Below are 12,486 nucleotides of genomic sequence, written 5' to 3' on the forward strand. Positions count from 1 at the left end.
ATTAAAAATATTTCTGGGCGCACTCTTAAGAGCCATTCAAAATTTGCTTCAGAATGATTATAAAATGACATTTGTATCTGCTCTTTGTCAACGTTCCTAATGGACTAAACATGTCAACGCATAACGTATTTGTTTAGGGTTTGTTCAAACACATTTAACGTTTACCTTCTGTTAAATCACGTTGCATCATTCATTTATATGAGAAAGGAAAAGACTAAATTGAACATTGGTTAGCCACAAAACTGAATTAGCTATTAAATGGACTGTAGACACTTGTGCCTGTTCGATTTATCAGTACACTCCATATTATGAACTCTGGGTGCCAGATAAGCAACAAAACCTTTGGCAGCGTTTCAAAGAAGTTTCATCTGTTTACAGTTACGATGTTTGACCCAGCCAATAACTGCATCTTATAGAACCTTTAAGGGGACACTGATGGGCGTGTGCCAAAATCACAAACGTTCTGATTTTCCAGAAGCTGTGATGTCACTAAATTATAAGTCAACTCAAGTATCCTATTGTGATGACTGTGCGTGGTGATACAATATATAACCTATTACAGCTCTTGAACCAATAATGTTGTGCCTCTGTGGTTGTCCAATATTTAAGCTATAAACTCTCTTCATCTAATTATATTATGGCTCTGTGGCGTTACAATGTGCTGTCTAGTTTTTTCTTCATCCAATTGTGTTGTGGCTCTGTGGTGATGCAATATGCAAAGCTATTAATTTTTGTCTTTCAATTATGTTACGGCTATTCGTTGTCACAAAGTGCAATATATTTTCCTTTCTATTCAATTGTGTTGTAGCTCTGCGGTGACACATTGCGCAAGCAAATAATTCTCATCCAATTGGAATATGGCCTTGTGACAATACAATGGGCAATCTATAAATCCTTTTTATCAGATTGTGTTATGGCTCTGTGGTGATACCATGTGCAATCTATTAATTCTGTTCATCCAATGTCACACCAAGCCTGATTAAACTCACATGTTTATGTAAAAGTGTAAATACTTCTCTCTAGTCTGTAACTTCGTGTTCTCATCATCACTCTTACCTACTGCTTAGTTATTTCTAGATGATAGATCAGTCTATAAGAATCGTGCTTGCGAGTTCATAGACAATAGAGACTTGCTTTTGCCTTATCAAGGGGGCAGATCAGTTTGAATTGAAGAAATGTTCACACGCTTAACATAGGGTATTATTAGGGAACCATGAAAGACAGAATGCAGCCATACACTGACTGAATCGAAAGAGTTCTGCTGTCTTCAATTACATAAATATTTGCATTATAAAAGTCATTGTTCATGGCGCTAATGCTTTTATCTCGTTCATGTACACTATGTTTCCATTGTGACAGTTATGCAAGTTCGGAATCGGGTGCATGTTGAGTTACCGCGTGATAAGTGTTTCACATGTTGCGGATTAAAGGTAGGGCCCCACGAGACAAAATTCTCACGAATTTGGCAAAATTTGGGCGAAATAATTCGGACGAATTGACATTTGGACGAATTCGTCCATCGTTGGTTGCGCACGATGAACGAATCCTGAATTGGACGAAACGTCAGAAATTCCTACGAATCGTTGTTTGATTGTTGAAAAGGTTAGTTGAATGTTGAAAGTCGTTTTCTTTGGCGCATATCCAGAAAAATCAGAACGCGGTGATATCCAAAATATCACTGCGTTCTGATTGGCTAGTTGAAAGTTAGTTTCGTACGAATCCGTGGTGGGGAAACTCCGTGTGGCAGGTCAGAAATTTCGTACAAATGGAATTTCCCAGATTAGTTGAAATTACACGATACGTGTGGCCCTACCTTAACTTGGGTAAAACAAGCAAGGATTCTGTGTCAGAGATCATAGCGATGCACTCCTGTTGTGCTCTCCAAAAACACTTGAAAATGTTTAAAGTGAAATAGTTTGTGCGACATTTTCTTGCTCATCATTCGCAAGAGCCATTCTCATTTTTTGCCAGCATAAAACTTTTGATAAAAATTTCCAAGGAATAAACTCACTTGACTGGTGAATTATTTTTGTATCCATTTGAAGCAGCGACATGGAAACATGTGAAGTGAAACTTTTTGGTGAATTGTTAACTGCACATAAATACCTTGATTGACACTGAGGGCACTTTACGGTTCCTTATTGATACCCCAGATGGATACGTGACATTAAGTCTGCAATAAACATCCCTTAGGGAGACTGTTACAAACAAACTTGGGGTTATCCCCAGCCTGCTGCTTTCAGAGTGTGTTAATCAACATGTTAATTAATTTAACAAATACAAAGCTGAACAATGAACAGATTCATCAAAAAGTTTTTTGGCATTTTCTGAGTGGGTTTGCCATTGCCTAACCACATAACTACTTATGTGGGCCTTATTCTATAAAGTTTAATAATGCAAAGACAGACATGCATTTTTTGTTATTTGAACAAACTATTAGATCATTTGTGTACCTTCGCCATTGCAATGCAAACTCCAAGGTAGACTCCATCCACATGTAGGAAATCTGAATGCACCCGCCTCTTTTTGCAATCACCTAGCGTTAGCAGTGTTCATGTAAATGCTGATTGTTATCTAGTTGAATTTTTTTTTACCTTCTGCTAAAGTTTCTATGGATTTGATTACTCATTCTGACCTATTTTCGTAACCCAATTTACAAATGTATTCAGAAATTTATTGCGAATGCTGCAGCTATCATCAATATGTTGAATTATGTTGTAAAAGGCCTTAGTTAAAATCTCACAAGCAGCCATTAAAACCCAGAAGTCTTGGAAATATAGTGCTGATATGTTGTCAGTAAAGTATGGAGTAAACTGTATTTAAATTTTAAAAATGCACAAAAGTTTCTTGATAAAAACTCTGATAAGTTAAAAAATGGAATAACTAATGAAAGCACGCTAACTTCTAATTGCAACCCTCTTTATTATTGTTAGCAAACTTCGGTTAGGCAATTGCCTGCCAGGACACAGACTAACCTACATTGTAGATTGCAAGGAGAGTAGTTTAAGAGGCTCTCCTTGCCACTACCAGTTGCCTTTTTGAGAGTCGAGCAACCTGACCGCTGACCCCCCTGAGCCTCTGACCTGTTGTTCACAGCCATTCCTTTATTGTACAACTATAATTGAACTTGCAGAGCATTTTTAATCATACTTTTTATTTCTTGCCTATCTGATTCCCTAGTGAAAATGTCTCACTTTGTAAGAGCTGCTGACATGTCTGGAAAGGGAAAACTTCCTCTATCTAAAGGGCTTTGGAAATATCATAAACTAAAAGACAAGGAAACTTATTTAAAGTGAATAAACAATAAGTCAATGGGCGGTTTTCATCCCCTTTATTCCGTAAGACGACGGCACTCTAATCCCGTACAGTTTACAATAATAGGAGGAATGCTGTAGTTTTTATCCCCATTGAGGTACACAATGGTACTCAATAAACAAGTCTGGTAAGCTATGCTAACAGTACATAAATGTTTGAGTGATCATGCAGAGTGCAAAAGCGGTGGCCGGGAATTTTCATAAGTATTTTGATGTTTGTAGGCTACAAGAACAGAGTGCTTGCTTTACAACAAATGCATTTTGAGTACATGAATACTGAAGATATTTTGATTGACATTTTGATGTTGATGCTTTGGTGCCAATAGTTTGGTGCCAATGTTTTGGTGCCAATGTTTTGGTGCTGATGTTTTGGTGCTGATGTTCTGGTGCCAATGTTTTGGTGCTGATATTTTGGTGCTGATGTTTTGGTGCCAATGTTTTGGTGCTGATGTTTTGGTGCTGATGTTTTGGTGCTGATGTTTTGGTGCTGATGTTTTGGTGCTGATGTTTTGGTGCCAATGTTTTGGTGCTGATGTTTTGGTGCTGATGTTTTGATGCTGATGTTTTGGTGCTGATGTTTTGGTGCTGATGTTTTGGTGCTGATGTTTGGGTGCTGATGTTTTGGTGCCACCATTTTGGTGCTGATGTTTTGATGCCAATGTTTTGGTGCTGATGTTTTGGTGCTATGTTTTGGTGCCAATATTTTGGTGCCAATGTTTTGGCGCAAATGTTTTGGCTCTTATTTTTATGGTGCTAACTTGTTTGGCCTCATACAGCTTAAAGCCAAAATAAAATCTACTGCAAAATAAATATCCAGTTTAACAGAATTTTGGTTTATCTCCTTTCCTCAATATCGTTTCTTCCATATTTGTTGACAGGTAAAAAAATCAGCAAACTTAAAGTTCCAACTAGAAAGTTCTAAAAGTGATTGTGGCAATGACAACTATATATAACTGGCCAATAATATCGCTAATAACAATAAGCGATGGCCAACCTTGGGGTCAAATAATTTGTAGGCCAATAATTGCTGAAAAATCAATAGCAAAAACGGCGCAAATGGATTCATTATGTAATGGATTCATTCAGTTAGTCTTTGATGGAGTAATTACTATGTTGGCTACATATCTCTGAAAGTGGCGTGTAAAATGATTTCAGGTATACCTAAATATTTAGGACTAAATGAATATTTACAATAGACTCCATTAAATGATGGATATTTAGATATTCGTTGATACTCCGTCACTTTGTCTAGAGAACGTGCAAATAGTCCGAAAGTCAAAATCATCCAAAGGTGTTACTCAGCTAACTGCCTTTTAGATTACTTTCATTCGGATTTACCTGACCATGCCAGCAAACCAGCTTGTTTAAGAGTTTTTATACTATTTCAAGAGGTATGTGCATAGTTTTGCATACATAAACTTTTGTATACAGTTGCAAAGTATGCTCAAGCATGGTTTCTTTCTTTATTATTTTTAATAAGGTCGAAACCACATTTCAGTAACTCTGAATTTCCTTACAATAATTAACCTTGTATTTTATAGGGAAATGTTAACTAAGGTAATTGTTGTTACACCAGGAGTGGCTAGACACATTGGCAAAATATGTAGATTGTGTTGCCAGTGTGTTGGCAATGTATACCAAATGCATTATTAATGCATTTGGTCTATACAAACACGTAGGTCAATGTTGGTTAAGAAGAATCTCACACATCTGGTCAAAAAAGTTATATCCAAAGAAAATTTTTGTTGTTCCATTTTATTGATTTTGGTGCCAGCTGACTTTAGTTGGAATTTGCTTTTCAAACACATTCATAGGGCGTCATGATACAAACAACTATTTTATATAAATGAATGTAGGTATATAGTACTTTTAACATATATACTAATTAAGGCCTTTGGTCCAAGTTGGAGGCGGTCTTTAAGCAATTAAATTTATTGAAACCTTTTGGTTTTTTATGGTGACTCCTTACCCTACTCCAAGTGATTTTTGTACCAATAGTATTTTCATTGTTAATGGGTATACTTTTTTCTGGTACAAAAATATAACCATACAACTAGTTGCATTCATGTGATTGTTATCCCCACAATATATGGTTCATATTAGAAAATTAATATTCTGGCAATGCTCTAAGAGTGGTAATTAAAAGCCCAGCAACGGCATTATGACCTTCATTATGACCTTCAAACTATCTAAGCCAATTTTAATTGGTCAATCCACTCATAGATGCCACATATTAGTTAGTAGCGACAGTGTGTGTAGCCACAGGAAATATATACACAGTGGGGTTGGCAATGTGTTTTGTTAGTGTTGCATAGCCATAACTTAGACAGATCTATGTATATCAGAAAAGCGCTCACTTGAAAGAAAATGCACACAAAGAGTTTTTATCTTTTTGTTGGTGCTCATACTTATTCTAATCAATTCCCATCAGAGATGGACTGATGAGCTTGCAATAAAATAGAACAGATGGCTTTAACTTTTATCTTTAACTAGTAAACGCGTTAATGACAAATTCACATTTTTACCCTTGATCTTATACAAAATCACCTTTGTAAAATATGTGGTTACCACATTTTTTATATAAGCCATATTAGTCCTTGAAATTTCACAATAACATTGTTTTTAACCCAATCCATGAAACCTCAATCTGCACGTTGATGAATGTCGTAGTTAGAAAACTGCTGCGCCAACTTTGCTAGCAACACATGACTCATCCTCGTGAGTTTAAAGCCTGGTTTCCATATGACAGCGCAATGATCGTGCGAGGCCCAGTGATCGAGCGCAATGCATTTCTTGGGCCGCGATGCAGCGTTTCCATATCGCGCGTAGGCGCTGTGCTTGCATTGGACCGGGTGGATAATTTTCTTACTTTTTTGTAGGAAAGATAGATTTCTTCGAAAAACAGCTCTCCGTTGCGAAATTATGCTGTCATATGAAAACCAGACTTACTCTTTCGTACAGGAGACTGATGTCTTCGAAAAACAGCTCTCCGTTTGAATTGTGGGATAGGTTGAAAAGGCCTAGCGGTATATAGTGGGATATATCATCGCGAGCACCCATCGCAAGGATCCATTCTGTTGGATCCTTGTGATCAGCGTACGCACGTCGCACGATCGTAGCGCGTTGACATTTCCATATTACAGCTGGCCTACACACGACGTCGTGCGCCTTGTTGCGCGCCTTGTACTGTCATATGGAAACCAGGCTTAAGAGGTGTCAATCATATTTATTACCTTTCCATGTTATAGTTAATTTCTGGTACAACTGAGCAAAACTGTCAGAGCTGACCTTCTTCCATTAGCAATATTTTTTGACAGTATTGATCTCTCAATTTGTATCGATCAAAATTTCGTCGATCTCTGGTGGCATTACATCGGCTCAAAATATATTTAGTCAATATTCTATTGCATCGACCTTTTTTCAACCACATTCATGCCATGTACTCCCGCACTTTGATTGACGTACACTGTTTGTGCTTCTTTTTTCCTCTTCCTTGGCTTATTGTTAGCTTTTCCTACCCATGATTAAATGAAACGGTGTCTCACTTCCTTGATTGGCACATAATACCATTTCTGCTCTTGAATTAGTGCATGGTTAATTTGAAAAAGGTAACGCAATAACTAAATAGGCAAACTGGTACTTGACCTGATTGGGCATGAGGCTTTTGAGAGCTTACAGCTTTGGAAAACGCTGCATATGTGACCAGGAAGTTGGAAAGCGTTGTGATGACCTCCTTACAATGCTAAGACCAAACATGAGGTGAATTGCTCATTATGTTCCTTAAGAATCAGGCTTCTCCGATAACCTTCATATCGAGAACAATTCATAAGGAACTCTTACCCTTTCATATTTGAACGAAGGAAACAATGCTAAGAATAGATCTGTAATAGAAAAAAAGTCGACCCTTTGTATTAACCAATAAAGTCGATCCTTTGTATTAACAAAAAAGGTCGATCCTTTGTACTAACAAGAAAAGCAGAGAATACACAGGGTATACGATGAAGAGGAAGGACTCTCAGGAATCTGGCGCCGAGACAAACACAGCTGCAGTTGGCACGTACCTGTGATGGCATGGGATTAAGTCTAGCGAGTTCCTGCTCGCCACATCTCATTGGCTAGCTATCACTGCTCGCCACATCTCATTGGCTAGCTATCACTGCCACACTGATTGTTTTTAAACAGTTACTAGCTATTACAAGACACCGACAATAACAATTTTGTGGCTACAAGCATAGATTAGGCTTCCTAAAATTTTTTTTAACACTTTCAAGGCTACCTGGCTATTACATAACACAGCTCAGTCAGCTAGGCGCTTTGCTCTACTTTGCATTACTAGCATAAGAATCTCTTTTGCTTCTACTACTATGTTCTATATATCATTTAAAATCCAAAAGCCTCTTCTTTCCATTGGTACCAAAAGTTATACATCTGATACAGAAGTCTAATGCACACAATCTGTATAACTCAAGTCCCAATTTGCACATGAAACTAGTGCGTATTTTATATGCTAGCAGAAGGAGTACAGTATGAATTTAGCCATCTACTTTATTATATAAACTGTGGAACAAAACTATAGCTACTGCCATAATTACCACCTTTAGCAAAAATACTGACACAATTTACAATAACATGGAAGACTATAGAATACAAAAAGAACACAGTTGGTAGAAACATAGATCATAGAAGATGAAAATATTATTGGATAAAACGGCTGTTAGGGCAATGGTATGGATGGAAGCAAACTACACACAGAGGCACTGAACACTCTCTACATAACTAAGAGTTTCCTTTCATGGCTTCTTTCCATTCATCTTATTCTAAGAGAAGCAAACACAAGGTAGTAAAGGATGCAAATACAGAGCAATATCATTTGCTGACAGTTTTATTCACATTTGCATCTATGTGTAATATATACAGGGATTTTGTTGGTTATGACGACTAAAATAAGGTTCTAACACATAAATGAAAGCTAAAAATTTACCTTCATCTCTGTCACTATCTGACTCGGCTTCGCTATCACTTTCATTGACTATTTCTTGAAACACGTCCTCCATAGACCTACACGATGTTTGTCGAGTAGCGGCCATTTTGAAAAAAAAGAGTGTTACAATACAGAAATTTCCAAAGCGCAGTATGATTGTAGAAACCGCTGTACTGAGAGGAAACAGTTACAGGACTGAGACTAAAGGCTTCTAATTTATGATTGGGCCAATTAAAATATCATAGGAAATCCATTTCGTAGAAAAAATATCATGTGACTCGATCACGAGTATACTCGTCGCTAAACGACGACGATGATGTAGGGAATCGGACGAGTGTGCTCCCCGCTAGCCGTCTAAGTGTTAACTTATCTTTTTGCTTGGCCAATATACAGCTAGCATGATTATTACAAAAGCAACGAAGATTTGTACAACATTGATGAACATCTTCAGCTACCAAAAGATCGGCATGACTTTGCTTATTAAATATCGATAACGTACAACAATTATCTGTATATTCATAGCTTCAAATATTGAAGTTTTGTGTGTTCTAGCCAATGATCTTAACAGGCACTGGCTAGAAGCAACTATGAAGCGACTACCCCCAATAAACTAAAAGTATATTTTGGTTCAGGAGCGTGTCAGTATCCAGCCTATCACTATTGTGATATGCTGTCACTATCACGTTGAGGATGTCATATGCAACCAACTATATTATGGTTGTATATGTCAAAAATATGTTGGGGTGCTTGACATGTTAGCATAGAGAGGCTTAACATGTACTGGGAAAGAGGCTAAATATAGCTGCTCCAGGAAGTTTTAGCAGAAGAGCGTTAAGTAAAACAGATGGTTGTAATATAGAGGTATAAGGAACTTATTTTTTGTTCATTGCGGTGATGCATAAGCTAAAGCCTCAGGTGTTTAGTGGTAATTCTGGTCACAGACAACAACATTTCAGCCAGATTTTGTTCCAAAACATCTAAAATTTAAGCACTCACTTTGTCTGATAACGTAAAAGATCTGTGTACATTCTTTTTATACTTACTGGTCATAGAAAAGGCATGGCTCGGCGCAATAACTGCTGTCAAATTTTGAGGTCAAGGCTACGCTGCTTTGTTTGAATTATTCTAAGAGCACAGTATTATTGAGATAGAATGATGAATTCCTGCTAGTTGTTGCTTACAGTTTTAGGCGGGCTTACAATATATCGCCGTATGTCAGCATTTTTTTTTGGCGTTCATCAAAAATTATGTGAACAATAAACCGATGACATCAACGAAGCAGTGCGGTCACGTCAGAAAAGTTGGCAGCTGCCAAACTTTCCAATACTTTGTAGAGCATCTATGACCGCCTTAACAATGTTAACCGTTTCGGCGATAGTAGTTCACAATTGCAAATAGCATGATTTATTCATTTCCATTATGATAGTTGTTGTGTGCCTAGTATATTTAATTACAGCAAGCAAAAAAAAAGGTTTTTTCACAAAAAATTAAAAAGAAAGTTGGGAGCACTATGTCATGGAGCATTTGATGAAGCAAACGCAGATAGGTCTGTGATAGTGTGAACATTGTATTGTTATCATCAACGATCACCATATCTCGGCATTGTGGCATTGAGGCCGAGATATGGTGATATAGTGTGAGCCAGCCTTTGCTAGCACTAAGCCCGGCGATGTCCAGGATTTCTTCGTCTAATCAGATAACTCGAAAGTGTTTGTTTTAGAAGCTGGTTCTCAGAAACCTGATAAAGTTTTCAAACCAAATATTTTAGTGACCTGCTGCATATAATGTAAAGTTTGGAAAAATCAGCTAAAACATGTGGAAACGTGTTGCGCTTTCGCAGAAACACAATAATAAAGTGGAAATTATTGATATAGATGAAAATTACTAAATTTTCTGCAAATATTTACATAAGCTTTTAGTTTTTATCAGCTAGAAGTTATCCATGGCTATACCTGGAAATAGCCAGTTTTGACTAATATAATTTCAAACATTTTCCAACAAACTGCAGCGTAATTAGAATTTAGTACTGTATATATATGTCTGGTCGCGTTCATAGTGTTTTTTGTTATACACAAAAGAAAAAAGGTGTAGAGGAAGAAAATTATCCAATTGGTACTTATACTTCCAGTCAATTTGTTACTTATACTTCCAGCCTACTCGTTACTTATACTTCCAGTTGACTTTTTACTTATACTTCTAGTCGATTTGTTACTTATACTTCCAGTCGACTTGTTACTTATACTTCCAATCGACTTGTTACTTGTACTTCTAGTCGACTTGTTACTTGTACTTCTAGTCGACTTGTTACTTATACTTCCAGTTGACTTGTTACTCATACTTCTAGTCGATTTGTTACTTATACTTCCAGTTGACTTGTTACTTATACTTCTAGTCGATTTGCTACTTATACTTCCAGTCGACTTGTTACTTATACTTCCAATCGACTTGTTACTTGTACTTCTAGTCGACTTGTTACTTATACGTCCAGTCGATTTGTTACTTATACATCCAGTCGATTTGTTACTTATATTTCCAGTCGACTTGTTACTTATACTTCCAGTCGACTTGTTACTTATACTTCCAGTCGACTTGTTACTTATACGTCCAGTCGATTTGTTACTTATACTTCCAGTCGACTTGTTACTTATACTTCCAGTCGACTTGTTACTTATACTTCCAGTCGACTTGTTACTTATTCTTCCAGTCAACATGTTACTTATACTTCCAGTCGACTTGGTTCTTAAGCTTCCAGTCGACTTGTTACTTATACTTCCAGTCGACTTGTTACTTATACTTCCAGTCGACATGTTACTTATACTTCCAATCGACTTGTTACTTATACTTCCAGTCGACTTGTTACTTATACTTCCAGTCGACTTGTTACTTATACTTCCAGTCAATTTGTTACTTATACTTCCAGTCGACTTGTTACTAATACTTCCAGTCGACTGGTTACTTATAATTCCAGTCGACTTGTGACTTATACTTCCAGTCGATTTGTTACTTATACTTCCAGTCGACTTGTTGCCTATACTTCCAGTCGACTTGGTACTTATACTTCCAGTCAACTTGTGATTATACTTCCAGTCGACTTGTTACTTATACTTCCAGTCGACTTGTTACTTATACTTCCAGTCGATTTGGTTCTTATAATTCTACAGTCAATTTTGCTGTGAACAAAAATCTTTGAATGTATTTCTGTTTTGCATATTGAGAGAAGTCTGCTTATCTAAAAAAAAATCTTTTTGTTTGCTTAACGAAGACTGAATTTGTGACATTTGTCAAACATCTAATCTTTGTGCTTTCTAAAGTTATCAGAAAACTTAATTTCTTTGACACAATGAGAAGAAATGAAATCTAAAAGGAATTTGAGTGACATATATTTGTAAAAATAAAAACCTTAAACACTTATCTGTGATCTTTTGTGTCACGCTTTACAAAACATTTGGTTTTTCAAAAGGCAGTAGTAATATTTATGTTTCTGCTGCCTTTTGAAAACAACAACTTTTACTGCCTTTTGAAACACGAAAAGGTAGTAGATGTAGTATAACCTTTGGTTTCTTTAAAGGCAGTAGAAGTAGTATAACTTTTAGTTTCTCAAAAGGCAGTATAAGTAACTATGTTTTTAAAAGGCGGTAGAAGTAGTTATGTATCTGAAAGGCAGTAGAAGTAGTTATGTTTTTAAAAGGCATTAGAAGTAGTTATGTTATAATGACACCCAGTGTAAAAAGTTTTTGAGATTTTTAGTTGCAGTGTCTACCTTCATTACATTTCACCATGAATGTCTGAACTCACTCCAAATTCAATTATAGTATTTATTAATTTTAGCAGTAAAAAGCTCATCATAATCATAGATAAATAATTTCCTGTTGAAAGTTGAACTCTGCATGTAAAAGTGTTTTAAACTGCAATATTTGTTAGTTTGATTAATGTTGCGGTCACTTGAAAATTTCATTATGAACCATATTGTCACCCAACCTCACTCAATGAAACACATCTTACATGATAGGTTAACGAGGCAGCATTTGTCCAAGGTGGTCATAGTTTTATGGTTGCGGATCTTGGAAATAATATGCCTATTAATCTACGCTAACAATTTCTTTTCACTGGTTTTTCCAAAAAACTTTGCTTGAAAACAAACTCTTCCATGCACAAGGAAGTAAAATTAAAACTGCTAAGTGGCAGCACTTT

At 36.5% G+C, this 12,486-nt stretch overlaps 1 protein-coding gene across 1 annotated transcript; it reads right to left on the reverse strand.

Moving 5' to 3' along the window:
• Positions 1–10,448: 10,448 nt before the first annotated feature.
• Positions 10,449–12,337, reverse strand: LOC137406781 (sericin-2-like). Its single transcript, XM_068093394.1, has 2 exons — positions 12,298–12,337; positions 10,449–11,323 (listed from the first exon to the last, which is right to left on the reverse strand). The coding sequence occupies exons 1-2, from the start codon at positions 12,335–12,337 to the stop codon at positions 10,449–10,451; spliced, it is 915 nt and encodes a 304-aa protein (XP_067949495.1).
• Positions 12,338–12,486: the final 149 nt, after the last annotated feature.

This window comes from Watersipora subatra, chromosome 10, assembly GCF_963576615.1.
Source record: "Watersipora subatra chromosome 10, tzWatSuba1.1, whole genome shotgun sequence".
Lineage (NCBI taxonomy): Eukaryota > Metazoa > Bryozoa > Gymnolaemata > Cheilostomatida > Watersiporidae > Watersipora > Watersipora subatra.